Source organism: Pipra filicauda, unplaced genomic scaffold, assembly GCF_003945595.2.
Source record: "Pipra filicauda isolate LSUMZ 115617 unplaced genomic scaffold, ASM394559v2 scaffold273_size1055052_pilon, whole genome shotgun sequence".
NCBI lineage: Eukaryota > Metazoa > Chordata > Aves > Passeriformes > Pipridae > Pipra > Pipra filicauda.
The window spans coordinates 599890-627566 of NW_024104391.1; the positions used below are offsets into that span (position 1 = coordinate 599890).

Below are 27677 nucleotides of genomic sequence, written 5' to 3' on the forward strand. Positions count from 1 at the left end.
TCACAAGGCTACTGTGTGTTCACTGCAACAGCTCAGAAACAAATGCTTACCTGCTTCAAACTGAACATATTTTTTATTGTGAAAATTTCATAAAACCTAGCAGAAGTTCACCAAAAACAAGCTTACAAGAAAGAATCATCAAACATTAGTCAAACTTTTAGTGCCAAGGTGCCTTGTTGATTAAATCTTTGCCACGGTCAGATACCACATTCCACGTAGTATATGGCATAAAATACTTATCTCTAAGGGAGAAAAGTTGGTTCAGTCTTTAAATAATGGAGCACAACTTTATTCATTTTTCTTCTCAATGACGAATTAGGTAGGTAGGTGTAACCAGTTGTCTTCTGGGGTAAGAACTGAGATAGCACAGCAAAATATTTCATGCGAAAATCCATCAGAATTAAGGTGGAAATGACTTGGTCTTTTGAGTCAAAGTGGTTTTCAGTCTAACTTAAAAATGCATTTACTTCACTGCCTGGCTGTGCAGCAGTTGGATTTGATCTGGGAGCTCTTCCCATGCTAACACAGTTCTGAGGGAACCACTGGCACAGCTGCTGTGCCTGACATGGGCAGATACTCCTCATCCCAGGAAAACACGCCCTGCAAACACGGCCCAGTTCAGGAGGATGACGTGAGGGCGTGATCTCTGTGGGAACCCAACTGTAAGGACGTTTTCAGGATTTCTAAAAGACCACTGGAAACAGTTTTCCCATTTTTTCCAGTTCTACCTCTTCCCTTTATAGTTGTTTTAACCGCTGTGTCCTCCCTCCTGCTTCTTGTAATGGCTTTAAATTTTAGTTGGATTTCCTTTCTAACTTCTTTTCCTCATTTGTGTCCATCTCTGTTAAAACACAGTAACAGAGCAGCTGCACCTTTCGTGTGACTGCACCTGCACAAGAAATTGGAGACATGAGAACAACAGTCACGAATCTCAACTCTAATTACACAACAGATCTGACTAATGACAGCTGTCAGGAACTGCCTCACCTCCCTTCAGGGAAACAAACACTGAGAGTTAATACAATAACTGTCTTCCACTCGGTTTTCTTTTTTTAAACAGATACTGTTTAAAAGTGTTCTGTTGACATCCTACAGTGTTTTTCTTCTTAAGCACCCTGCTCTGTGGGTACTCTGCTGGGGGCTGGGGTCAGCCCCCCACAACCCCTTCCATCAACAGACCCAGATTCACCCATTTAGTTTTCCTCTTTCCTAACAACATCTCCAGCTAGAAAGAAACTTACCTAAAATCTTGTTAATAAATTGAGGTCTCCTCGATGCAGGTAAATAGACTCCCAAGAGAAAGAATGGAATTCCAGATAAAGCAATGCCAATTCCAATCACTGAATTTATGAAGTCGCTATAGAGTGGTATTACTACCAGAAATATTGTGCATATACAGAATATTATTGGGAAAGCCAGGCTCAGCTGGAGACAGAAAAACAGAACAGAATGTTATTGTAATATTCATTGCCTACAAACACTGAGATACAGACTTTTCCCTCTCAACCCCACTTTGTGAAATCATCTGCTCTTCCTCTTATATATCTGGCTATTTAGAACCATAAGCAAATTGTGGAATTATTTTTAACAGAACTGCTGCTAAAAATTGCAGAAATTAACAAGTATGGTAACTCTGCTGTGCTGAAAGCAACTGTATAGTGGCAGGAAGTGTTTCTAGAAAAGTCCAGTAGAACTTGGGAAACCAGAATGACTTCTTTGTGAGGAGTATTAACTCAAAGTGTGAAAAGGTCATTAGAGGATTGGATATCATCAGAGCTAAATGTGGGCCATGTTGACAGAGTTATTTAAGCATTCCATCAGAGATTTCTAATGCAAGATAAAAAGCTGACTCCTGTGTAAGCCTATAGAGACATTCTCGTGTTGACAGAGAGAAGGGATACTGATTGAACTAGCACACAATAATATACTATTCCAACAATCCCTGACTCTTCCCTGGCAGACAAGCTAACTTTCATGGTACAATATAAAATGGAAACCATGTTTTATGTCCTGATCAATTTGTAACCTTCAGACACAAGATGTATGGTCCAGATTTTAGACAGCACTTTTGTGTTTTTATATATCTTATTACGTGGAAGACAGGGATTTCAAACAATTGTGTCCTAAGTGTTACCTTAAGAGGCCTGGGTCGATCTGGTTCTTTCCAGCGCAGATATAATTGTCCAGCAATAGACAGACCAACAAAAAACCAGTAACTGAAACTGAAGTAATTAATAAGCTTGAAGACATCTTCCACAGCCAGGTAAAAAAGGGTCATAATACACTGTCAGGAAAGAACAAGTGTGAGAACAACAAGAAAACATTGAAACTTACTGTTTATGCTGCTTTTTGCTTAAAGTAACACCTTACACTCCTTGGGGTTTGGCATGCTTATGCCTCACAAAATCACTCTTTCACCAATCACCTTGATGACAGCAAATTTGAAGTTCTCTCTTGTGAATTGTTCAAAGTCTTCTTTTAAATAATTCACATCTGAGAAGCTGAAAAGGAAAGCAATAAGAACTTACATTGAAGAGCAGTGCTGGCACAGGTGTGAACCTCCCTATGTGGATCATAGACAGCAGATCAGGAAGGTGACCTTCTCGAGATCCTACAAAAAACAGCCTGAAAAAATAGTGAGAAAACACATGGTGAGGCCACAGGGGAGAGGGAATGTATTAAAGAAAATAAAAAAATAACACCAGTATAATATTTACACCACTCAATTTCCATCCTTTAAACTGGGACCCTTAAACTTCAACTCTTCTTTTAGAGATGTACTGTACAACAACCATTAAAAGATGTATAAGCTTTTGGAAACATGCTGTTAACATCTGTTTTTAAAAAATCATGCTACAGGTAAAATAGACACATCTACAGTAACAGAAACAAATTTCTGTTGTTTCACAAAATAGAGGAATAGTTTTCACTGGCCACCAGAAGAGCTTTAGGTCACTAAAATGGTGTCACTCAAACACATGCTCAAAAACCCACACATAATTTTAATATCAACTGTTCTATATTGACTCCTTCACCAGATGATGTTCCCATTTGCCTCAATAAATCTATTTAAAATTTTGGCTAGTCACATCCACAATCAGTGCTCAAAGAAAAGCTTCTGTACTGTATACTAAGCTTTCTGACTGCAGCTTCATAGCAGTAGCAACTTTTAAAGGTTTTTTCCCAGTAAAAAACTTTTAAAATACTGATTTTAAAAGGTCAGTAAGTTTTAAGCAAATACATTTGAAAGTAAGAACTTGCTAGAATTACTGTACCAAGTAAAATGGAAGGTAATCCAAGTAATCAGAAGGCCTGAGGACTCACCACACAGATAACATTAATATGATCTTTAATTGTGCTCTGTGTGCTCTCAGGAATGCTTTGGGGAAGTAGTGTTAACATCCACAGAGGTTTACTTTATTGTAGCTATTTATTACAGGTTCAGTAACAACAGTATTTTTGCCACTGTCAGAATAGATGAGCATAACAGTAACATGTAAAAATATTGATGATCATTTGTCAAACTGAAAGAGATATGCACTACCTTGATGATGCTAGAATTGAAGCATTAAGTCCACCAAAACAAGAAAAGGCTACAGCAATGGGAATTGTCCAGCTGAAGCTACCAAATGCCTGGTCAGCAAATGTCTGATGAAAGGGAAAAGAAAAAGGAAACATGAAAATACCTGTGAAAAAGCTTATGTAAAACAACGACATCAGAGCTGTGTAATGAGTTTGTATGGAAAAACAGCAATACAGTAAGGACAACCCCTAATGCAGCACAAAGAAGCACACAGCTTTCTTATTTATTTATGAATTCTAAATAAGCACAGACTTCTTTAGCCAAGCACCTGAACTCACATTTTCTGCTCACAAAAATAATGCTCACAAAGAAAAACAAAACAGTCTGAGAATTTTCTCAACAATATATTTTATTATCTAAATGACCTACAGAACTCATCCGAACATTCTCTGGACTACAGAGAATAAAGGACAAAAATGTCATTACATGACCAAAAAGGGAGGTGCCATATTGCAGTGGATAAACATAACCACGTAACCAACATCACACCTACTGTTTATAGACAGTGTTCCTGGAATCTAGATTTATTTTCCTGCTTTTGCAATTTCCTAAGCAACATCTTCCTCTCCTTTAGCTTCCCCAGCAGGGACTCTGGGCTCTACTCTCCCAACATGGCAAATGACAGAGCAAGTTCTCTGATCAGCATCTGTTAATGCTGCTGGACAATACTGCCAGCCAGCTGTGGTGACTTTCCATGACAGAGCTCTAAACTCAAGAAATCAGGAGCATCAAAGTTTCACAGCAAGTGGTAAGAGCCACTGATTACCAGTGATCTTGGATCTATAACAAAAATGGGTAATAATTTGCAAGATACTGTCCCGGTCAATTCTGTTCAGCCTCCTGGATGGACAAAAAAAGGGAGAGAGACTCAGAACATCAGACAACACATTTGAAAAATGAAGGCATTTCATCCTGAAGACTGAGGGTATTGTAAGCCCCACCTTGGTGTGAGCATTGCACACATCTGAAGGTCAGCACCAGTGTGGAGTCAGGCAGAAACCCCTCAGGCTGTGTTCAGAGGATGTGGGGGGAACCTTCCTACCTATCCCACTTCTACCTCCTGACCTAAACTGCTTCCAGAAGCAAACTGCTTTCACAGAAGCAAACCAACAGTCATGGTAGAAAAAGAATCATATCTACCCTAGGCAGCATGAGAGAACTATTTATAGAAACAGAAAGGTACATACTTTTGTAAGTACCTTTCTATACCTAATACCTACTTGTATTCAAACAAACCTCAAAATTAACATTTTACACCTTAGCGGGCAGCAGTAACCTAAATGTTTGTATGAACCTTTCTCTAAATCACCTTCTAATCTCTCTCTTGCTTTTTCAATTTCAGGATCCTCAGACATACAAAGCATATATAGTAGTTCAGCTTTCTGCAGGGCTGTCTATTACAAACATTTGCTTCAGTTTTTAATATTTTAGTATTTTGAAACACCTCCCCCTTGACCTCCCCTTTAAACCAGTGGTCTTCACCATAACATTTATGAGCTAAGGAGCTCAGCCAAAGGTGGTCAGCATTCAGAACTGGCCTTTATTTGTACCATATAAAGTTATATTGATTTAACAGTGGTCAAATTTTGATTAATTACTGCAGGAACAAGATCATCAAGAGCAGTGCATTATGGTCTGATTAATGTTTTTGTAGGTCAAAAAAGCCTAAATGACTTTATATAGTTGGGGGGCTTTGTTAAATGAGTGATTTTCACAAGACAAAACCCTGTATATAATGTCAATCTTTAACCTATAAAATGCTGAGAAATTCACTGACATAAAACAAAGCTTGGCCATCTCAAGTTTCCTGCTCTTTGCCAGCACTGACAAAATGCTGTGCTCAGCACATTATCCAGGTTAAGGTTAGAATCCAGCTCTGCTTAGCTGTATAACATCATTTACACTAAAAAGCACTAAAACATCCTTTTGTGTAATTTAGTTGAGCCTCAGCAAAGGCAGATAGGATTTCCTGCTGCTGAAGGACAATGCAAACCATACAATCACTTCAGTGGGAACCTTGCCAAAAGGTTCAAAGTCAACACCGTGTTAGTCACCCTGGTTCTCAAAGGCACCTCCCTTCCTGAGCTCTTCAGTTTATACATACTAGCACAGGTTCCCTCAAAATGGAGCTTCAACATGGGGGTGGAAAAATGCCCAGAGATTCCCACAGATATTATAAAAATCAACACAGGAAAAGTATAAAAGAACTAATCCACGTACAAATTCTACTTCCTGCTGAAATCGGGACTTCAGTTTAGCAAAAGCCCATGCCCTAGGAAATGTGTTCTGTACACCATGGATTACCAATTCTCAGTCAACTGAAACTGCAACTAACCATTCACATTATTGGACATAAAAGATTTCTGCAGCCCAAGAACAAACAATGATTAGAACCCCAAGTGCTTCTCCCAGATCCTTATTGGATCTAAATGCAGCTCTGAGACATGCTGATGCAGAACGTGTTTCATTATGACCCAGTGACTGAACTAAGACAACTTCTCCAGACAAGTAAGAATGAGGACAAGATGAAAACTCTAATAGGCAATTGTTGTGATAGTTTAAAGGATTATTTAAACCTGGACTGCTGATTTCTGAAGCCATACAGCAAGTGAAATTACAAGAAACAAAACTGAAAACGGTTGGAGGACTTCTAAATATACAAAGCTAAGATACAGAGCTCACTCAACAAGATGTTAGAGAATTAAGATGTTTAGTAAGATTGCCTAAAGGATAAGCATTTAGATAAGTAATATTAACAGCTAAAGTTAAAGAAGAGAGAGAAAATGTATGAATGTAACCTTATGCTGAAGGATGCAAATTATCTAATATGTCATTTGGAGAAATGTTTTCCCCCCAGAAGGTATTCTTTGCAAGCATTTTCCATTTCCTTTGGAAACATCTAGTAATGGGCCAGGGTGGAATGACAGGTGCAGGACTAACTGCTCCAGGGCCATTTCCATCCCATAATGTATATCTGATTTTTCTAAGATATGCTAATGTTGCCTCACTTATCTTGGAAAACAACAATCATTCATATGAGCAGTAAAACCCACAGATTATATACAGATCAAAATGTTAAAGATTCAATGTGTTCTGGATGTTCTACAACAACTGTTAATCAAGCTGAAAGCCCAAACAAGTAATTTCCCTACATCTGTACAAGTGAGACTCTTGAAAAGAGAGAACAGCACAGTGACAGCCTTTACCAAGCACTGTCATTTCCAATGTACTTTCTAATGCTGTGGGTGGAATTCCTGACAGAGCAAACGGTGGAGAAACTTCAAGAATTAAACCTTTCCCTAAGTGAGGTAATGTAAAAGACTATTTTAACTGAGAATGATCTAAAAAAAGTTCAGCTTGCTTTGCCAAGTAGATCTGCCCGTAAAATGATCTTTCAGCAAAACAAAGTTGAAAGGTACCTAAACTTGGGCTAAATTTTCCAGTGATCCTAACTAGCTTAATGTGACACATAAAGAACCACCTGCCTTTATACAGGTGTTTCTGACAGGGTTTCACCCTCATTTCTAACAAGTTCACATACTAATACTCAACACTTGAGTACAAATTTATAAATCCTTCAACACTCTCTTTTCAACAGATGCCAAGAAATGTCGTCTCCAAAGCTCAGCTATCCTGTCTTGTGACCAAGGACAAACCCAAAGGTCTTTGCAGTGTTTCTTGCTGAAAGAGTTATTGAAGTGTCAGTAAAAGCAGCCACAATAAACATTCACTGTGTGCGTGTGTCAGAGGATTATTTTGCACAAGAAGGTAGGGCAAAGAAAAGTCCAACAAGCAATCAAATTATCAAGCACATACACCAAGTGCACTGTACCAAGAGAATAAAAAAAAGGGGGGGAGAAGAGTTAGTGGCTGCTTTCTGCTCCAACTGCTATTGTACAGTCACGGATCCTCCACGAATGGGCCAGACCTGGGCTCCCAACTGAGCCTCTCACCAGTTCCACTTTAACTGCCACTGCTTCTGGGAGTGGGGAAGTGCATTTATAAAAACAAATGAGGTGGCACGAGGAGAAGAATGGAGCATTCTCAAGGGTATGTGGAGGATGACAGAGGAGCCTACCTGGAGGCAGCTCTAAGCAGAAGCATTTAGTCCACCACAACAGGAGAAAGTCACCACTATGAGGATGGACTTCGTCTTGGGTTCCTTCTGAGAAAGTCTAAAGAGCAAGAAGGATTAAGAGATTAAATTGTCATCTCTGCTATAGTCTGACAAGTCCTGTAGTCCAGACTTGAACTATAACTGCTTTTACCAGTTAGGAAACAGAGATTCAGTGGCTGATACAACACTTGCAGTTACAGATAAAGTCCTTTAATGCCCTCCCCTCCATCGGACACGTAAGGAATACACACATACACGCACACTGGAGGACATGCACCCGCAATTGGTCCCCTTAGTTCTCTTTTTTTCTTTCCCAAATCAACAGGGAATAAAGATGAAGGAAGATGTTTCCAGCCATGCACTTCTCAGCTGAACTGCCCTTATTTCATCATGGCTAAAATGTTACATTACTCCCAGAAGAATGGGCAAAAACTGAATTACAGCTTTGTTTCAAGACATGAATGACTGGTTTAACTACATTTTCTTTTTATCTTGGGTTAGTTTGATCTCATGATCATCAGCTGGTAACTTGTGCATGGTTTGCAAGAACACTTTTTTGTCCTTTTAAAGGTCCAACCCACAGTTCTGTACAAACAGGTTGAACTAAAATAAGCGTGAATTGCCCTGTGTAAGGAGCTGCCCCAACAATCTGCACAGAATGCTGCCTCACAGTCGGTCACTCAGGCACACCGATGGTTAGCAGGACCCACAGTCATGTTACAAACCACAAGATGAGGAGTGTTTGTCACACTGAGCTGCACACAAAAAGTGCACTTAGAGGCACACAAAAAATGCCAGACTACACTGAGTGTCTGTGGAGCTGCAAGCACATGCTGGGCTGGCAAAGCACTCAACAGGATTGATTGGAGGGACAAATGCCAAGAGATTGTAGTCTAACATGAATAAGAAACTTATACAGAACTATACCCAAAGATTATGAGGTGCTTCTATTAGGAATGTTTAAAAGGCATCTTTTCAAGATCCTATCGCACAGGAGCTTTTCCAGGCTCAGTTCTATAACATCCTTACCCTGAAAATCATACAGAGCAGTAAGGGGATTAATATATATATATAGTGTATATATATATACACACACACACATATATAAGCGCAATCTGAGTGGTATTTTGGAAGTGCAGGTAATTCCACTTTGACATTTCCTGTGAGGTGGAGTATAAATACACTCACACATTACAGGAAGATTTGTCAGTCAGAGCTACAGTATTTTTTCTCTATTTTAAGCTTCTCAGGCCTCTAAGGTGCTGTTTCCTAAAGGAACCAAACTCTGATTTAAGGCAATCAGGAAGCTGTCCATGCAAAACAAGCCACTGAGTAGATGAAGTTCTCCCACTGCCGCAGATTACATCGTCAAGATACTGTATGACATCTCTCCACCTTGACCAAATTAGATTTAACATCACATATACTAAAGAAAGAGTGCACATCAACCAAAAACAGTCAGAAAATTGTAAAGCTCCAAAAGAAAGCAATTTAAATGTTCGTGTTTCTTGTAATTCTCTTTTCAACCACCACACTGCTGATTGATTTTGCTCAAACAGACATAATCCTTTCCTTGTATTATTGGCAATGCTTTTTCTAGGAGAAAAAGGTACCAGTGCAGTGCAAGGGCCAGCATGGAATTCCCTCCTCATCTTTAGGTCACTAAATACAATCTTATGGTAAGAGAAATCAGCATTACTCTGCTGCATTAATATATTGCAGGTCTACTGCATGTAACCTGTCTTTTCTGCATGGCCCACATTAAGATAACAGATGTCAGCTCCAACAGTAAAATAGTTTTGTTCATGTTTTCATGGAGGTGCTGAGGATACTTGATCTAAATTTTCTCAGGTGTTTGTCCTGTTCTTGGCATTTCTAATATCTAGCTGTTGAACAGGAGTTCAGTGTTTTCCAAAGTCTTTTACCCTTCTCACATTGAAAATATTATATAGCACTATTTCAAGTTCTGGATCAGCTTTTCAGCTTGGACTCCGAAGCCAGAGAACCACATAACTGGCATCAGGAATGCTGCACTGGTAGTGAATTACAGCTAGCTCCAAGAAAGAAAGCAAATGACTTACTAAACAGCTCTCCTCTAAAAGCAACCGCCTGCCCCTAGTGAAGAGTTCTTCAACTGTAAGGTACAGAATGTGCATTTCATCCAAAGAAACCTTACTGGGAAGTGCCAGTGCAAGCACAGGATAGGAATATGACACTGACAGCCAAAGACAAGCAGCTTTTCCTCTTTAGAAAAGAAGCCAGTGACTAGCCAAATGAAGGAGAGAAGTAATCTCCAAAAGGTCTCAGAATAACAAAAATTTCTGTTTGAATTCAGTTAGAAAAGAGAGACTCATCATTTATTCAGCTATACACCAAAGAAGAACCAGACAGCTAAACCACAGCACTTCCCAGTGGTGTGTTTTATTCCAGTTCATGGAGGGAGCAGGTCTGCTCTGGAATATGAGACCACCAAGGTAAATTGGATTGATCAACCCTGACTCATGAGATGATATCTGAAGATGCAACTGCAATCATCTCTTTATCCCCAGCTTTAGTGACAAAGCTGTACTGCTCCACAGAGACAACCACCAGCTATGCAGGACAACCAGCTGTTTGCTTTAAGCACCTTTAGCTTTCCAAGTAAAAGAAGGAAGCTGCCAAGTGTCCCCTCTGGTATGACCTCAGTGCAGCCGTGCCCAGCACAGGCAGCAGGTAACGAGAGGCACCGGCAGCCGGGGGTCTCTCCTGTCACATGATGAAGTGCTTGTGGAACAGGATGACCCTTCACAAACAAAAAACACAACAGCAGTCTCAAAGGAAAAACAAAGTTGTTCAGTGACAGTGGAAGGTGAGCTGTCTGCTTTTATTGATTTGTGTTTGTGCTACAGAGTAACTGCTTCATGCCTAAGGCTGAACAGTAAAGGTGATGGTTTGCACAAGGAGGTAAATCAGAAGGCAAGTGTGACACTCTGACAGGAATCTTTGAAAAGGGAAGTCATTTGACATGATCAGCAACCATCTGAAGAGCATCTGCAGAGATTTTAAGGTACCTGTTGCTGTATTATTCAAATTACTTCAACAAAAAAGCTTAAAAAAATCAGTTTCTTAGCCCCAGCATTGAGACTATACTACAATGAAGCCAATTTTGAAGTAAAAGGAGGACATTTTATCACTTCTTTTTTATATAATCCCTCGGTAAGATTTCACCTCTCAAGAAAAATAGTAAGCAAGGTGATATTCAAAGATACACTCATATTTCTTTTACTTACAACTTTTACTCCCATCATTCAGAAACTAGAAATAGCTTCCCCCTCGCCCCCTTTTTACAGCTCAAGGCCTTTTGACTGAAAAGGAGAAAGCCACTCCATTCCTTCCCAAAATAGCAACAAGATTAAATTTAACTGCTGCTTTACTACACGAAGGACTCTCAAATGCAGAAATATTACTACCATGTTTCTTTAAAAATTCATTAATGTCCTTTTCACCCTACAATTACATAAAGGGCAATAAGGAAACTACAGTATTCGGTGTCCTGTATCACATGTAGAATATGTGAGCAGATCAAAGTGGCTCATTTTCATCAGATTAAGTTTTTTGAATAGCTTAATTCTCACCTCCTTTCTTCATTCATCCACTAAGCACAATGCCCTAAGTCTTCTTAAAGATTCCACTGAGGATAAAATTCTCTTCCACCACCCAGAGAAACTTCACCATAAAGACTTTTACATTTTTGTATTATAGAAGGATTTTCAAATACAGTCATTAGCTTTTTTCCCCCCACAAATTCACTAAAAACTATGGGTGCGTGATGAGTATTTGAATTTGGACTGCCTGTACACTTTTGAAGCAATTCTCCAAATTATGGCCACTTACTGCTCTTTGGTTCCATTGTTTAGCACCAGAGCTAAAGGGAGGTTCCCTTCTGGACCAGGCTAAATTGAAGAGGAGCTGCAAGAGCAAACCTGCTGCACTCCCCACTGCAATCCAAGCACACCCAGCATTCAGTGCAGACCTCACCAGAGGTGCAGTGCACGTGTCAGACCCTCAGGGTCAACTCTTCCACTCCACACACACCCTTCCAGAGGCCCACACAACTTGCCAATGTATTAGTAGATCAAACCTAAAGTTGGTTTCATAAAGCTGGGCAATTGAATTTATATCAGCAACAAAAGGAATCTTCAAGGAATTAAGTGTTAAGTACTATTGAACTTCAGCTGCACTTTCAACTGATCCTTCTAAAAGGGACATAGGCAGCAACAGTCAGAAGACCATTGCTGATGAGACAACTCAGCAAAAATGCCTTTAGATAGAAAAGTAGCCTGGCTCAAGTTCAAGTGTTTGACAAACCCAAGATCTAGTCAAAAATTATGGTTCTAGATTTCCAAAGTCGTTCATTCAGTTCCATTAAAATTAGCCCAAGAAGCAAAACTTCTAAAATAACTTTGGAATGCACAAACATATTTTTTCATTCTTCTCCTGGTCACTTAATATCTCTGCATGCAATTAGATTGACTAAGGACTTGATATCATTCTTATGTCTTCCTTTATTCTCCTCCATGCCCAGATGCATCCTATACTAGACAGGAAGACCTAGTCTGTCCAGTTCTGAGTATTACAATTCCATGTAAAATCACACAGCAGTGTACAGACATAAATGTGCAAATATATAGTCACTTTTGGTAAAAAAAACCAATGTCAAAGAACAACTAAATGAAGCATATATAAACCCATAAAAATGTAGGCCTGGGTTTCACATGTGCAGTGAGGTCCAGGCCCTCCTCAGCCCTCCTTTCTCTGGCCACCAGTGCTGGAGCACTCGTGTGTTCAGACCCAGGCTGGGCAGGCCCAGGGAATCCCTGCCCACCTCCCAGGGGGGTCAGTGCTCCTGATCCCTGGAGCTGGACAACCTCTGGGATGACACGGGCACAGCAGGCACACAACACTCCCAGGGAACAGGCTGGATTGCACTGGAGATTGTCACTGCTGCCAAAGGAGTGTATTTCCCAAGTTTTGTTAGGAAAAAAACAGTGTTGCTTTACAGAAGTCAGGCCACACAGTGGACTGTGTATTGGCTTTTAGATTTGTCTGGATTAATTAACTATAGACAACTATTAGTAATACCATTATTGGTCACTGGAAGGTAGTTTACATGGGATACTATAGCCTACAACAAAAATAAATACTCCTGGATATTTTATTACCCTTTAGCATATGCTTATTCAAAAATAAATATTTTCTGTCCTTCTTGTGTTTCATTCTGAAGTGTTTTAGGAAGTCTTTCATAATATATTTCACAACAAATTTGTATTTGCACATTTCAGCTAAAAAGATGTAAAGAATTAAAGTTTATTTACTTTCAATACATTTTGTTTGTGTAATTACATTTGAAATAAAAAGTCACAGCCCACATTTACATAAACTATTTTGAAAGTTCACATTAAATATAAATATTTGTGAAGTTTGAAATAAAGTCAAGTAAGTGCTTTTGTGGAACCATTTGCCCAAATACCTTAAACAAGACTTTCCTAGTTTGCTAAGCCAGTGTTTAATCACAGTAATCCTTTGTGGGAACAGAGCAAATACTTCCTTCATTTTGATGTATTTAAAACTCTCTGTCCATTGTCTAACTACTTAAATTTTAGAAGCCAATTAGGAACCTAAAAGGAAGGTATGGTATTATTTCTTTTCCTCCAATTTAAATAATCAAAAAGAAAATTAAATTTTCCCAAGCCTCAACTTTAAAGGATATAGTAACCAGAACTATTCAAATATTTCACTAGTTACAGGGGAAAAAACCAAACCTTCACTTTTGTTTAATAATTAGCTTCAATATAAAACATGTTTCGACCAGCTTTTACTTTTAAGAAGCTTATATATTTTAATGGGATTCCAACTTCCTTCCACATACAGAAATGACTTTCAGAATATTCTAAGTTGTTGGAATGAATGCTGTTGGGCAGCCAGTGCTGTGAGTTATAAAGGAGACCCAAAGGTGATGTGTGTCCCCCCTGGGCTGGCACAGCCCATGTACAGTGCTGTGAGTTACAAAGAGCAGACCCCAAGCTGATGTGTGTGTCCCCTGGGTGTACAGACCCCAAGCTGATGTGTGTGTCCCCTGGGTGTACAGACCCCAAGCTGACGTGTGTGTCCCCTGGGTGTACAGACCCCAAGCTGATGTGTGTGTCCCCTGGGTGTACAGACCCCAAGCTGATGTGTGTGTCCCCTGGGTGTACAGACCCCAAGCTGATATGTGTGTCCCCTGGGTGTACAGACCCCAAGCTGATGTGTGTGTCCCCTGGGTGTACAGACCCCAAGCTGACATGTGTGCCCCCTGGGTGTACAGACCCCAAGCTGATGTGTGTCTGTCCCAGCTGGGTGTACAGACCCCAAGCTGATGTGTGTCTGTCCCAGCTGGGTGTACAGACCCTAAGCTGATGTGTGTGCCCCCTGGGTGTACAGACCCCAAGCTGATGTGTGTGCCCCCTGGGTGTACAGACCCCAAGCTGATGTGTGTCCCAGCTGGGTGTACAGACCCCAAGCTGATGTGTGTCTGTCCCAGCTGGGTGTACAGACCCCAAGCTGATGTGTGTGTCCCCTGGGTGTACAGACCCCAAGCTGATGTGTGTCCCAGCTGGGTGTACAGACCCCAAGCTGATGTGTGTCCCCTGGGCTGGCACACCCCATGCACAGACAGGCACTGCCCCCTCAGCTCCCAGCACTCCACCGAGGCAGAGGACACAGGACAATCACCTACTAATGACTCCTAATTTACAGTCTGCTCAAAGTGCACCAGTCTAATTAGAGACTTTGCAAAATACCTTTATAAGATGCATCTCTGCTTGTTTTAATAAATCTGATAATACATTATTAGACATGACTTTATTAACTGCTTTTCTGCTTAGGATTAAATTATTCATGGTGAGTTGTTCTGTCCCCTCTATTCAGTCAACTAAGTACTATAATAAACTAGAGGTTTTTCCTGTTTTGCCCCCAAAAATGAAATGCATCCCTAAAAGGGGCAAAGTTAATAATATAGCAAAATGCCACATGGTCAACTTACCACTGCCACAGCATCACTAGAAAGAACAGCTTGAGCATCCAGCACTGTATAGTAAGCTACATTGGTCATAATATAGATAACAGTCACAATTGGCATAGACACTGCAATAGCCAGAGGTAAGTTCCTGGAAGACAAAAAACACCCAGACCCCACAAGAGCAGAAAAAAATTCCATTAATAACAGAATAAACTTAATTTATTTGCATCCTTTACAAAAGACAGAAGAGTTATGAAGCCAGAATACAGATTTCAAAAAAGGTATCTCTGGAACCAGGGTTTGGTTTCTCTTAAAACTAGAAATTCTAATACAGAATACTGGAAAAAAAAAAATCTAATTTTTACAATAACTTAAAGCCTAAATTATGTGTAAAAACTGATTCTATGCAACTGTTCTTCAAATACTCCAACTTCAAGGTTTCCAGATCTGTAATAACAGCCTTCACATTTACATGCTTTAAATTATTTCCATGTTAATGACCACAACCAGAACCCAAAGAGGCAGAGCACTGAGTCACTGCACTCCTTCTCCCTGGGAAATGCAGCTGTTCTTCCACCACCTGCTTCTAGGACTGATGGAGGGAGATCTACTAAAGCAAACCAAAGCCCTGACCTTCCATCTCCCCCACCATGCAGAGGACAAACAATGGCTGCATAACTGCAGAGAACAGAGGTGCAGATCCAGAACTGCCACACAGCTCAGGATGTGGGGTATCTCACTAGCAAGCACAGGTCTAGAAAGCAATAGGAAAAAGAGTCAAGAGTAATAAGGAAACACTGCTAACCATTAGATGTAAACAGATAAGATTTAATTGTGAGATAAACTCACAATGCTGAGTCTGCAGCTCCACAGAAAGAAACCAGAGAGCAAAAGCAAATTTCTGATGGTAGGCTTTGGCTTTTCTCAGCCTTATTCTTTCCTCAGACCTTGCAGGGATATTCAAATGTTTCAAAAAGGGAAGCAGAACTGCGTGTGTCACTCTCACACTTGTCCAGTATGAAATCAAACACAGCATGGTGACATCAGTGAGCATCTGCCAGGAACACTGTTTTCAGCAGCAACAACAAAAACAATGAAACCCCAACAAAGCATAAAAATTATCAGTCTGACTAAAACTTTGGAAGCTTCCTCAAAAACTTCCTGAGGCCCAGAAGTCCAGCTGTGTCCCTGTGATGCTGTGGAAGCAGAAAAACAAACATACACCACAGTACCCCATATCAAATCAGTAAATTAGTAACTGGGAGTTCTGCTTCCAGGTTGCACACTCACAGTAAGAGACCCATGAACCTCAGCACGGAGAAGAAACAGAACCAGAAAATCACTGAGAAATCAATTCAGAAATGTTACATAAAGTAACAAAAAGCTGAAATGGTATTTTAAGGACTTTGCATCATCCAAGATTAAAAGCCAAGCATCTATGTCAAACTTAACTTGTGGATGGCAACTTCTGAGTGGACAAGCACGAGGGCACTACGAGTCAAGTGAACGTGAAAAACACGAAATTGTTGCAGTAATTTGACAGAAGTCTGGAATCCCTCTTTATCACCCAGAACTGTCCATGCAGAAAGCTGAAATGGGCAGTTCACCTTAATAACTGCAATTCTACCAAGAACAAAGCTTGTGTTAGGCACTGAAGCCTAAAGAGAGCAAATGACTATGATGAAATTTTTATCAGCTGCACACCCTGTGAGAAAATCAGAATGACCACACTGATAAACAGAACACAGACTACAATCAGGTACCTGTTCCACTGCAATATTGACAACTACTGTAATAAACAGCAGCAACATCTTGAACTGAAAGCTTATCAAGCACTGAATACAGCATCCACCAGTCATCTAGATGTATTTATTCTTACTTTTTCTTTCTTTCCCATTTTTAATGGAGTTTAGGAAATCTTTGCTAGTGGCTGTTCATAGCCTCACCATCTCAGTATCCAGCAGTTCTACTTGTTTCTGTATAAGCTCAGAACCCATTAGTGAATGACAGCCACAAACAAAGCAACTTAGGAAGTATCTGGTTTTAGAAAGCTTGAATCAATTTACCTTTCTGGGTTTTTGATTTCTTCTGTTACAAAATTGAGCGTATCCCAACCAGAGTAAGAGAACAAGGCAGAATATAGTGCAAGGGAGATGTCTCCAATATTAAAAGAGGATCCCTCAAAAGAGTTCTCAAAGTGTGATGTATGCCCTGTGTGTGAAAGAGATGCAATGAAGGACAGCATAATTAAAATACAGCAAATAACGTGCACAAAAAAACCTCAGAAACCCTAATTCCTTCAAATCTGCTTAGATCTTTCTTCCAGTTCTTCTCTCTGCTTTAGCCATGAAAACAAGCAATTAAAACTACTAAAAATTATGGCATGTGGATGATACAATTAAACACCTCGTTTGTCCACGATGGCACAAGTTCAGGAATATTAAGTTCAGACTAAGCTACAAACAACTGGCAACAACAGTACTCAGGCTAAGAGTACTTTTTATAACATATGTATTTATAAGATAATCGACTCTAGTCTTCTATACCCTTTTAAATTTCCAAACATTTTGCCTATGCAGAAAACAAAGCTTACAGGTGTTTTTAGATAACTGTGACAAATAACCCCACACAAACATCTAAGTGGATGCTTAAGTTTTTGCTATTAAAAACTGAATACTGAGAAAAATTAACAGAACTTTAAATATCACTGTTACTTTTCCCAAGCTAAGAGGAAAAGTTACGGTTTTTGCACCAGTATTTGTGAAAACTTGTGCCATCTTTTGACTTTAAGCAACTCAAGACAAGTTCATCAATCACAGTTTATACATTCAGACTGTTTTACACAAACAGACACATGCAAACCCACCAAATACAGAAAGGCCAGTTACTGTGTAAGCCAATATTTGCAGCCTCTCAAATATCTTTATTTTTCTTCCCTGGTTTTTATCCCAATCAGATATAGGGTTGCTATTCCCTTGGCACAGACACTGCAGAGTAACTGCTGAGTCAGAAATGGAGATGGGAGACGATGTGAAGGGAGCTGAGAACAAGCTCAACATCTGCAAAACAGGGCTGGGCTGGTGTGCTGAGGATGAAACACCTCCCAGGGGGCTCACATTCTGCATGTCCTTGTTCCATTCACAATAATTACCTTGCTCTTGAACTCTCAACAATAACCAGTTAGAGCAAAGGATGTAAACTGCCAGACTGCGGGAAAGACAAGCCTTTACGGCAGCAGGGTCAGTTTTTTAAGCTAACACACCAATAAAATCTCCTCAAAGGAAGGGCTGAGAACAAAACTAAGTTCAGAATTTCTATAACTTAAAGGCCAATGCCCAACACACACACACACACACACACACACACACACACACACACACACTCTCTCATTCTTAACAGCTATAATAAAACTCAGGCTTTGAGCAAAACCAGAGCTGTTATTTCACAAATCTTCCTACATATTCTATTTTTGCTTTAATTTCAGACACTTTCAGACTTGCACAAAATTCCTTCTGTAAAAACACATATTCAGTAGATCTCACTGTAAAGCAGTATGTTCTTTACAGGAATTTACAATGTCTCCACTCCCATTGTATTTTGCTGTCTCTGTATTTCACTGTTTAATGTCCTTTATTATCCCATCCTGCAGGCTGTAAAGTACAGGATTGCTGAGCCATCCAGTACCTTTTTTTCCGCAGTTCAAAGTCAACTGAGATAGGCTGGATATCTCACGATACAGTACCATGATAATGCCCAACAATGGGGTTACTGCTGTTTTCAAAGGGGCTATATCATCCTTCTGCTGAGGCATAAAACATAGTTTGCAGCCTGTAGACAGTTACTCGGTTTAACTGATAAATACAAACCTTTGCTTTAATTTTACAAGCTTACCCTGGCATATTTTAACAATTCCAGCTATGATGATGGCAATGAGAGCGATAACTTTGGCATAAGTAAATATATCCTGCACACGTGTTCCCCATTTAACATAGGCACAGTTTATAAATGTTAAAAGACCTAGGGGAGGAAAAAAGAAGACAAATTAAAAGACCATTTGAACAATGTTCAATTTAATTCATTTTTCAAAGATTTTAATTGCAATCTAAATACACACTTACCTGTTATACAACTACTTAGGTTCAACTAAGCCAAATACACTAGTACTGAAAACACACTGGTTCAAACAAAAGAGCAAAAAACAGTTCTAAACATTGTTTCAAAAGATGGAAGGAAAGATCTTCCCCTTCTCTCATTACATGCCCATTTTCCTGATGTTACCCCTCATCAGCTGCACTCTGCAACTATCCTGCCATTAAAGAAACTGTTACATGAAATAATTCATTTCAATGTATCAATACTATTCTGATAAATGAAAGATTAGAAATTCCTTTAGGCAAACATATTAAAAGAGTGTTTGATAAGTTTTATTATCCTTCCTTGCTAGGCTCAGGATGAGTTCAACATCCATGGAGCAGCTGCCACACCAAGTATGGTCCCAGGTGATTCAATACCCCTCTCCAGTTCTATTGAACTGTATTTCAAAGAGAGAACAGGTCTGAGCAAGGAATTCACAAGGACATGCACTGATAGGACAGGGGGTAACGGCTCTAGGAAGGCAGGGAGATTAGATTAGATTAGATTAGGTATCAGGAAGAATTGTTCCCTGGGAGGGTGCTGAGGCCCTGGCACAGGGTGCCCAGAGAAGCTGTGGCTGCCCCAGCCCTGGGAGTGTCCAAGGCCAGGTTGGATGGGGCTTGGAGCCACCTGGGCTGGTGGGAGGTGTCCCTGCCCAGGGCAGGGTGGGATGAGATGAGAGTCCCCTCCAACCCAACCCATTCCATGGTTCTAAGAGCATGTGCTTTAGTTAACACAACAGTCACCTGGAACTTCAAAACTGGTAATAAGTCATGAGTATTCTGAGTATACTTCTCCCTCTACCCCAAAATAAGTTAGAGTCAGACCTGTTTCACAAGACTGCAATGAAATTTGAAATGAGACTTGCAGATCTCACCAATATTTTAGAGTTGCTGACTAAGCTTACGCACATGATCAGCTTCCCCAAGAACGTTTTCATGGCCCTCAACATTTTGCTTTTGCATTTCTTACTTTTTTTTTTGAAGGGGAGAGCTAGACAACCTCTACCTTAACTGAAGGGCTGAATATTGAACAGGAGTCAGTATCTTCAGTACTTACCTAACAAAATCCTAATTCAGTGCATATTTTTCTTAGATTATCACTACATTATTTAAACTTCTGTGTTAGAAACAATATTTCCCCCAAATCTCATATTTTCTCTGGGTAGTAAAAGAGTGGTCATATTCTACCAGTTTTTATCTCCAAAGAATTTTCTCATACTTAAAATATGCATATAAATAGACACTAAATTGGATTGTTTCAGGAGTAAGGTAGTAGCAAATAAAAGTCAAATGAAAAGATGTGATACATTATTTCCTTTCTCAGAATCCAAGAATACTGTGATACTGTTAAGCTAAAAATGAGCTACCAAATTGAAAAGCACTGATTCTTCAGAGGTAACAAAAAGAAGGTAATGATCTCAAAAGCATGGCACTGGCACGTTAGACAGTCGGGCCAAGCAGAGTAGCTAAACAAGATTCTATTGAGTCCACTGAGCTTGGCAAGATGAGGGAGAAAAAACAGTTGTATCAAATTTCAAAAGCCAGGACTGCTGCAGCTCCCAAAGAGCCCTCAGGAAAACAACCAACTGCTCAGTCTCTGCTCCTCAGTTTTAGTGATCAGAGTATTTGCTTGAGGTTTATTTCAGCCTTTTTTTTCAAAGCAACTTTTATTGGGAGTAATTACTATTACTGAGTTAGGGCTTGGTCTCTACTTCAGATGAAATGCTACTCTGCCTCTGACACCTTAAAAAAAAAAGAAAGATAGATAATCAAGAATCTAATAAGCCACACCTCCTCTCTCTTTCTTTTACTTAAATTAATCTCTCATGCTTTCTTCAACTTCATTATTGTTTAGCTACTTAAAGTTCCTGAGAACTGTCAAGTTTTGGTTCTGCAGCACACAGGTTTTCTGTGCACACAACACCTCCACTTCTCAACACAGCTACAAACAGGTACTGTAGTACTGATGTTATGGTTCATCACAAGCATAATCTGGAATGAATGTTTTTTGAAACCCTACCAGAGTAGTAAGTAGACTTGGTAAGATCTGTTTTACTAAAACTTACTGTGGATAAAACACTGCCCCCAGTGAACCCCCAGAAATACTCACATTCACAGGCAGCTGCTATGAGACGACAGGCCAGATACGGAGGGTCACAGGAAGGGAAGAAGGGCTGAACTATGTAGTTAGCAAAGGTGATGGCTATAATTGCTTGGCTGGTTGGCTCAACAATGAGCAGTGAGGTCCACAAACGAATAAAAGCAATGAAGCTCCCAAAAGACTCCAAGATATATGCATAGCTGGCTCCTGACTTTGTAATGGTGGTTCCAAGTTCAGCATAGCAGAGAGCTCCGAAGACTGAAAATATCCCTCCCATTGCCCAAACTACCAGAGACAATCCATAAGATCTGCTGTAGATGAGAACTCCTTTGGGAGAGACAAAGATACCTGAACCAATCATGTTGCCTACAATAAGGCTTATCCCATTTAGCAAAGATATTTCTTTCTTCAGTTGCAAAGCATTTTCACTTCCATGCTGCGTGGTACTTGGATCTGTCCTTTCTGATTTACTGACGGGGCTGTATTCAGCCCCTGACACGTGGGACTCTGTACCATCTGTCCTCTCTGCCATTGTGGACGGACTGGGAATTCTCCACGACTCCAATCACAATCTAAAACAAAATGAAACAGCTGAAATCATTATTTTTTTTTTTTTTTATCCCAAGACTTTCTTGCAAAATCTTCTTTCCATCCTTTTGGACGCTGATTTACAAATACAAATTAAGAAATTGCCTTCATATTGTTTTTTACACAAATTCATGCACAGTGAAACAGGAAAACCGACTCACAACAGAGAAAGAGACAAATTCCAATACAACTTCAGACCAGAGAGGATTCTTACCTCTAGGAAAACAAACAAACAAAACCGTAGGACAGACGGAATTCAGGGACTCCAGTTTTGAGCAAAACAGAAGAACGAACAGAGAGAAGCACAGTGAGATGACACAGAAAAGCAAGCACTGCAGGACCAAGATGAAGTTGTAAGCATGAAGCCAGAGGTACTGCAATACCAAACACCTAATTTAGGAGTGCTCCAGTCCAGGGCTGCACGTTACTCATGCAGGGCGGGCAGAGGTACTTACTCCAGAATCCCCAGGATCCAACTCTACACTTCTCACCAACACTATGGGTCACTCCCTCCCCAAAACTATTTCCAGATCTCACTGCCTTCTTTCTTGCAGAAGAAGAAAGTTATCTAAGATTGCAGGCTCTACATGAAAAAACCCAGAGTAGCTTCAATCCAAATTCCTCCATTAGCAGCTATACTGAACAGTATCTAAGAACACAGAAATCAAATAATCTCTTTCCTCTGTTTCAGAACTGACCATTTGGAAAAGAGCCACCTTCTTTCAAGTCTCCAGAAAATTCTCCCATGCCTTCCAAAAGCAAATCACTGCTAATAAGATTTCTTAGCACAAGAATATACTGATAATTCTGAATAATGTCCATTTTATAGAAGTTCAAGTAAGAAATAATCTATTCCAGGAACAATCTTGTATGAAGAAATGAACATTTGATTACTAGTTTATCAGCTGCATAAAGAGTAGGCCCTACATAATTACCAAAATTAATTTCATGACCGTTCATTTACCCTGGGCCTCATCAAACCCTCAGTGTATACTTCAGTCAATAACTATAGAACAGAAAAAACGAAGTTGAGGTCAACTAGAATAAAGTAGGGGAGGGAGGGATGAATTTGTGCTTTTTTGGGGTAACACTAATTTTACCAAAGGTTTTGTTACTGCAACAATAGACTTGTCAGCTGAGAGAACCAAACCCCTGAATATGGGGATTTTGAAAGGTCAGCATGCAGCCACCCAAACTAGATGTATATCTGTGCATCTACTAACACAGGAACATACAAGGTCTTCCTTCACTTACAGGGACACACCTTTCTGGAGGGAATATTATTCCTTTATCATAAAGCCAACACCTGTATACTACAGTACAGAAAATCTGACTTGACATCCCTAAACCAGAATAAAGATGTGAAAATGATAAAGATTATTTTCAATCAAGTAACAAAAAGTAACTTCTACTGAAATGGAGTACAAATCGTTTATTGAAACGTTACATCATTCATCTCCAACTCATGAATCCTTAGAGATAGTGTTCTTCTAAAGAATGCAAAATGAGATCCTCAATCTGTTTAGTTGGATGCCTTCTGATTTATTTTCCCCTCAGTACTCCAAAGAAACACTTTAAAGATGGCTAATTACTAAATACATAGTTTATCATTTATACATGAGTCAACATCTTATCTGGTGTCATACATACATCAGAAGCCATCACATTTCACACTTACAATTAGACTAAAAATTTTCAACCTTCCACAAACTGATCTCTGCTATTTCAGAACTTAAAAGCTTGAGTGTTATAATGAGGCACGTCCAACAAAATAAAACTAACCGAGAGAGGGATCCACACAGTTTCTACAGATGAGTGTGCCCAAAACTGCAAAAGAAAAGGAAAGCATATTTACCTCAACAGTTGTTACCTCTTCTCCTTGTTATTTGCTCTTCCATCTATCTTGTGCCAAATTCATTTGCAATCACATACTGGCTGACTTTCTGTTATTGGTGTAGTAGAGTTAAGTCTTCAAAAAGACATGTGGCCTATGAGCTCACAAGATTATCTGGTTTGCTTTACAACAGAAAGATCAGTTATTACTCTGTAAATGAATATAATTATTATAATAATTGTAAACACGATGCAATCATCTGAAAGCTGTGTAAAACAGCAGAACAAACAGTCAAAGCAGATATTTTCATTACTAATTTGGCTGTAAAAAGTGGATTTAAGGGAACGCTTGTGACCCATAAAAGTAACATTTAATTCCAAATTGAGTCTTCTCATGTCTACAAAATGAACTCAGACAGAACATTAGTTGCAAATGTATTTCAGAAGGCAAGTCATCCTGAACAAACGTCAGTGGAAAAATCAAGAATACTACAGCTATTATTACGACATCCAACTGCCAGCCTGGAAATATGCCATGTTCATTTTCAGCCTTTCCAGCTAAAGGATAAAACTCTGTAAATATGAAGAATTCATCACAAATGTAAAACATCATTTTGGTGATAACCACACATGATTTTCACTCCACATATCCTAATCATCATTCCCGTTTCTTCCTGGAACACCTTTCAAAGTACAGTTTGATAAGAAGCATACACTTTACTTTGAATACTCAGGCATTGTGATGGTTTGACTTGATTTAAATCAATTGAATAATTCAAATCACATCAAATCTGCTGTGTTCACACACAGGCAGTTTTGCACTAAGAGTAACTGTGATTTACCTCATGGTCTGAAGCTCAGAGGTAAATTTAATTACCTGCAACTACCAGTGACTGTCACTGTTCAAATGCCTCCACCTCAATTAGCAGCACGTGACTGCAGTTCTATACAGGTTTTTTACTGGTGACCTTGACTGCTTCTTGCCCTAATCTGCTCTACCCAGGAAAGATCAATCACAAGATCAATCACCGCCTCTCTCAGCCCAGCCTCTTTTGTCCCCCAATACTCTTTCTTCCTCTCCAAGTCTGCTTTTGTTATTCCCAGCTTCAGGTATCTGCCGACAAGGATTTAAGGAAGGTGTGTGCAACAGCTCACTCCACATTTGGCATTTCTTTCTCTCCTCTACACTTGTTTGTTTTGTACCCTTAGAGCCTTGAGGGCAGGAATTGCTTATTTGCCTGAGTCATGTGTCTTATTACACCACCTCTGCAACAGAAACAAAACTGTTGGCACTTCACTTAATCTTAAATGTAAGTAAAATCTGCAGCTTTTACCAAATGGAAGAAAAAACTTAACAATGAAGAGGGAGAGCAGAGACTAGAAAACTGAAGCTATGTCAATATTAACAACACACAGAAAAAACACATATATTAAAATCCATGATTCTGTCACGTGATCATTACTTCTGTGGTAATAGAAGACAGGCTTGGAAGAGGAGAACGAGAGATAAATAGTATACATTTTCTAACATACAATAATCCTGTAACACTGCATTTAAAAATACTATTAGAACAATCTCTAATGCTGCCAAAGCCTGGCCACAGGACTGCTGTGGCTAAGGCAGGGTTATGCTTTCACACAAGCTAACTAACACGGATTTCCTCATCGCTGGCCCTTGTGCAATACAAAGTCTTCCAACTCTTTTTTCTTGCTGATCGTTGCAGCTCTGAGGAATCTTTTTGCTGATATGTGATTTTTTTTTACTGAAATGACTCTGCCGTTGATAGAAAAGGCTTTAATATGAACCCGGGACAGAGTGACCTGAAACCAGGATCCCTTCAGTGCTTCACCAAAACTGTACATTCTAGTAAGGCCTATCCCACTTTGGCCAGGTACCAAAGGAGCTACTGAAGGTTAACATGCATTTAGCAGAGCACTAACAGTGCATTACAGGGTGGCCCTCCTGTAAGGGAAGGGAAAGAGGAACCCTCCACCAAGATCCCCTTTCTCCCACTGAACAGGACAGTTGTCATGTGCTCAGTCTGGGGTGAACCTGCACGTGGGTTAATGGCCAAGGTGAAGTACCAAACTGCTGAAAGTTTACTATGTTTTGCTGCTTTCTTATACAGTACCTGCTCATCACCAAAGATTGCTACTGTTCTTGCCTGTCTTCCATAGTTGCCTCGGTTGCCTAAAACAACTCTGGCCATAACACAGCTTTACCCTATACTTGGACTAGTCACATATAAATAAGTCACCAGATGTAAGACTCCTATTTCTGAACACAATGAATGGCCCTTCGAGTAAGAGCCAAGATTGCTCTATACAGGCAAACAGCATCAAAGTCTTCAGGGAGTTAAGCACCAACAGAGCAAAGGTTGTAAGTCCCAGAAATGCTTATTCATTGCAATGTATATATTTAGGCACCTCACAGTCTGAACATTTACATGGGAAAGGCTTAGAGTTTGTCCAGCACAGTTTGTTTTCCTTTCTGCTGGTGAGAGAAGAATCACTTCCCTGCCATATATACATATGCTGAGCAGACAGGAAGCCCTTGAAACAAAAGCAATTCCCAACGTAAAGATTATTCTCTTCAACCAAGTCTTTTGTGCTTGCATATGCAAACTCACCATCTTTAGGACTTTAAAAAAAAAAACAAACATAAACCTTCAATCAAATAGAATTGGCTGTAACACCCATTTTTTAAAAACATGGCCAGGTATGTTTACCATGTAAAAAGGTATGAAAGAGAAGTTACTATGTCAATCAATCATTCACTTGATAGTTTATCAGTGATGGTAGTAAGTCCTGACCATACACACCTGTGACACAGCTGGAAAGAGATGCTCTGCAAATACACATACTACCCACATGTTTGGACAAATCCTGAATAAGGCTGTGAACACTGAATCAGGGAAAGACCTATCATCAGCTCACAACAGATACTCAGTTACAACGTCTCAGAAACCTCCCAAAAATTCTTAAGTTACCAAACCTAGACAAACCCACATCATTAATACTAACCTAGATTTTAAACTCAGTCATATTAAAGAACTGTGCCAGCTCCAAGTGGAAAACAATTTGCCACTATATTCTTCATACTTCTAATTTATTTTTATATTTCCAAGGGAAAAAACAGAAGCAAGCTCACAGCATGGACTTTGTGGTGACAGTCCTGATTTAGCAAGAGGTGCGGTTGGGAGTGCACGAAGGAACATCTGGTGAAATTTGTAGCATAAGGCTCAAGTAAAGACAGAAGGGTCTGTTCAATAACTTGTTTTTTATCCTGGGGCAGAAAAGTGAAAACCTCCCAAAAGGGAGGCACACGCCAAACGGCACACTCTTACCTGCAGATCTGCACCCACGTGTACTCTTCAGGCGCGACCTACGGTCACGCCTAAACAGACTGTACTCAATACATGACACTTAAAAACACATAAGCAACGAAAATCAGTACCAAGCGCCGGTGAGCCGAGGCTCTCCGGCCTGAGGGTCTCTCCGGCCCCCTGCGAGGCGTTGCCGGAGTGGTTACAACCGCCCGCAGGTACGACCGCCCGCAGGTACGACCCCCGCAGGTACGACCCCCGCAGGTACGACCCCCGCAGGTACGACCCCCGCAGGTACGACCCCCGCAGGTACAACCGCCCGCACCCACCGCCCGCGGCACCGGCAGGACCCTCGCACCGCCGCTGCCAAACCAAATCAAACCCTGGCTCGGGACGGGCGCCCCGGGCTGTCCGGGAGGGGACCCTGAGGGGTCCGGCCGCCGCAGAGGGGCCCGGGTGTCATCTCGCCCCTCGAGGGGCGAGGTTCAGACGGACTGCCAGCGTCACGACAGCCCAGGAAGGAAGCTGCTGCAGGCTCCCGCCTCAGCCGGGGACTGTCAGGGCTGGGGCACTCACATGTGCTGCCGCTGAATCACCCCTTAAAAACAACTCACGGCGCTTATCGCGCTTCCTTCCCGTACAGCCGCAGCCCCCGGGGCGCCGAGGCCGCCAGCCCTGGATGCTGCAGGAGAGGCGCCGCCGGCAGCCCCCGCGCCGAGCCCCGCCAGCCTCCCCTCAGGGCGGGGGGAGCCCGGGACGCCCCCGCAGCCCCGTCCGGCCGTGTGGGCGCGGGCCCCGCGTTACCTCCGCTCCGTTACGGCCGCGGCCGTTTAGGGGATGCTCGCCCGTTGCCACACGTGTGATGGCGGCCGCGCCGCCCCGCCCCGCCGCCCCGCCACCGCCTCCCCGCCACCGCCTCCGTCGCTTCCCCGCCCCTCTCCGGTAGGAATCGGCCGC

At 40.8% G+C, this 27677-nt stretch overlaps 2 protein-coding genes across 11 annotated transcripts in view; one reads left to right on the forward strand and one right to left on the reverse strand.

The window, feature by feature from the left end:
- Positions 1 to 46: 46 nt before the first annotated feature.
- SLC7A6 (solute carrier family 7 member 6) lies at positions 47 to 27550 on the reverse strand. 10 transcript variants are annotated; one of them, XM_039382559.1, is made up of 11 exons: positions 27335 to 27489; positions 23344 to 23388; positions 20983 to 21545; positions 18628 to 18753; positions 16803 to 16947; positions 14761 to 14884; positions 3545 to 3648; positions 2529 to 2625; positions 2135 to 2284; positions 1242 to 1425; positions 47 to 889 (listed from the first exon to the last, which is right to left on the reverse strand). In XM_039382559.1, the coding sequence occupies exons 3-11, from the start codon at positions 21503 to 21505 to the stop codon at positions 795 to 797; spliced, it is 1548 nt and encodes a 515-aa protein (XP_039238493.1). In that variant the 5' UTR covers positions 21506 to 21545; positions 23344 to 23388; positions 27335 to 27489; the 3' UTR covers positions 47 to 794. The 10 variants fall into 10 exon arrangements, with proteins under 10 accessions (XP_039238493.1, XP_039238492.1, XP_039238490.1 ...); XM_039382558.1 differs by having other exon boundaries at positions 27297 to 27489; XM_039382556.1 differs by lacking the exon at positions 27335 to 27489 and adding an exon at positions 26742 to 27283.
- Positions 27124 to 27677, forward strand: part of OSGIN1 (oxidative stress induced growth inhibitor 1) — a 63622-nt gene continuing 63068 nt past the window's right edge. Inside the window, exon 1 of the mRNA XM_039382564.1 lies at positions 27124 to 27662. The gene's annotated coding sequence lies outside the window, so the exon portion shown is untranslated. The remainder of the gene's footprint in view (positions 27663 to 27677) is intronic.

Coding starts and splice junctions, on each gene's coding strand:
- SLC7A6 (XM_039382554.1), bottom strand. CDS start 21,505: ATGGCAGAGAGGACAGATGGTACAGAGTCCCACGTGTCAGGGGCTGAA. Junction 14,885..16,802: donor GAAATCAAAAACCCAGAAAG/GTAAATTGATTC, acceptor TTTGTCTTCCAG/GAACTTACCTCTGGCTATTG. Junction 3,649..14,760: donor CTAGTGATGCTGTGGCAGTG/GTAAGTTGACCA, acceptor CCCTTTCATCAG/ACATTTGCTGACCAGGCATT.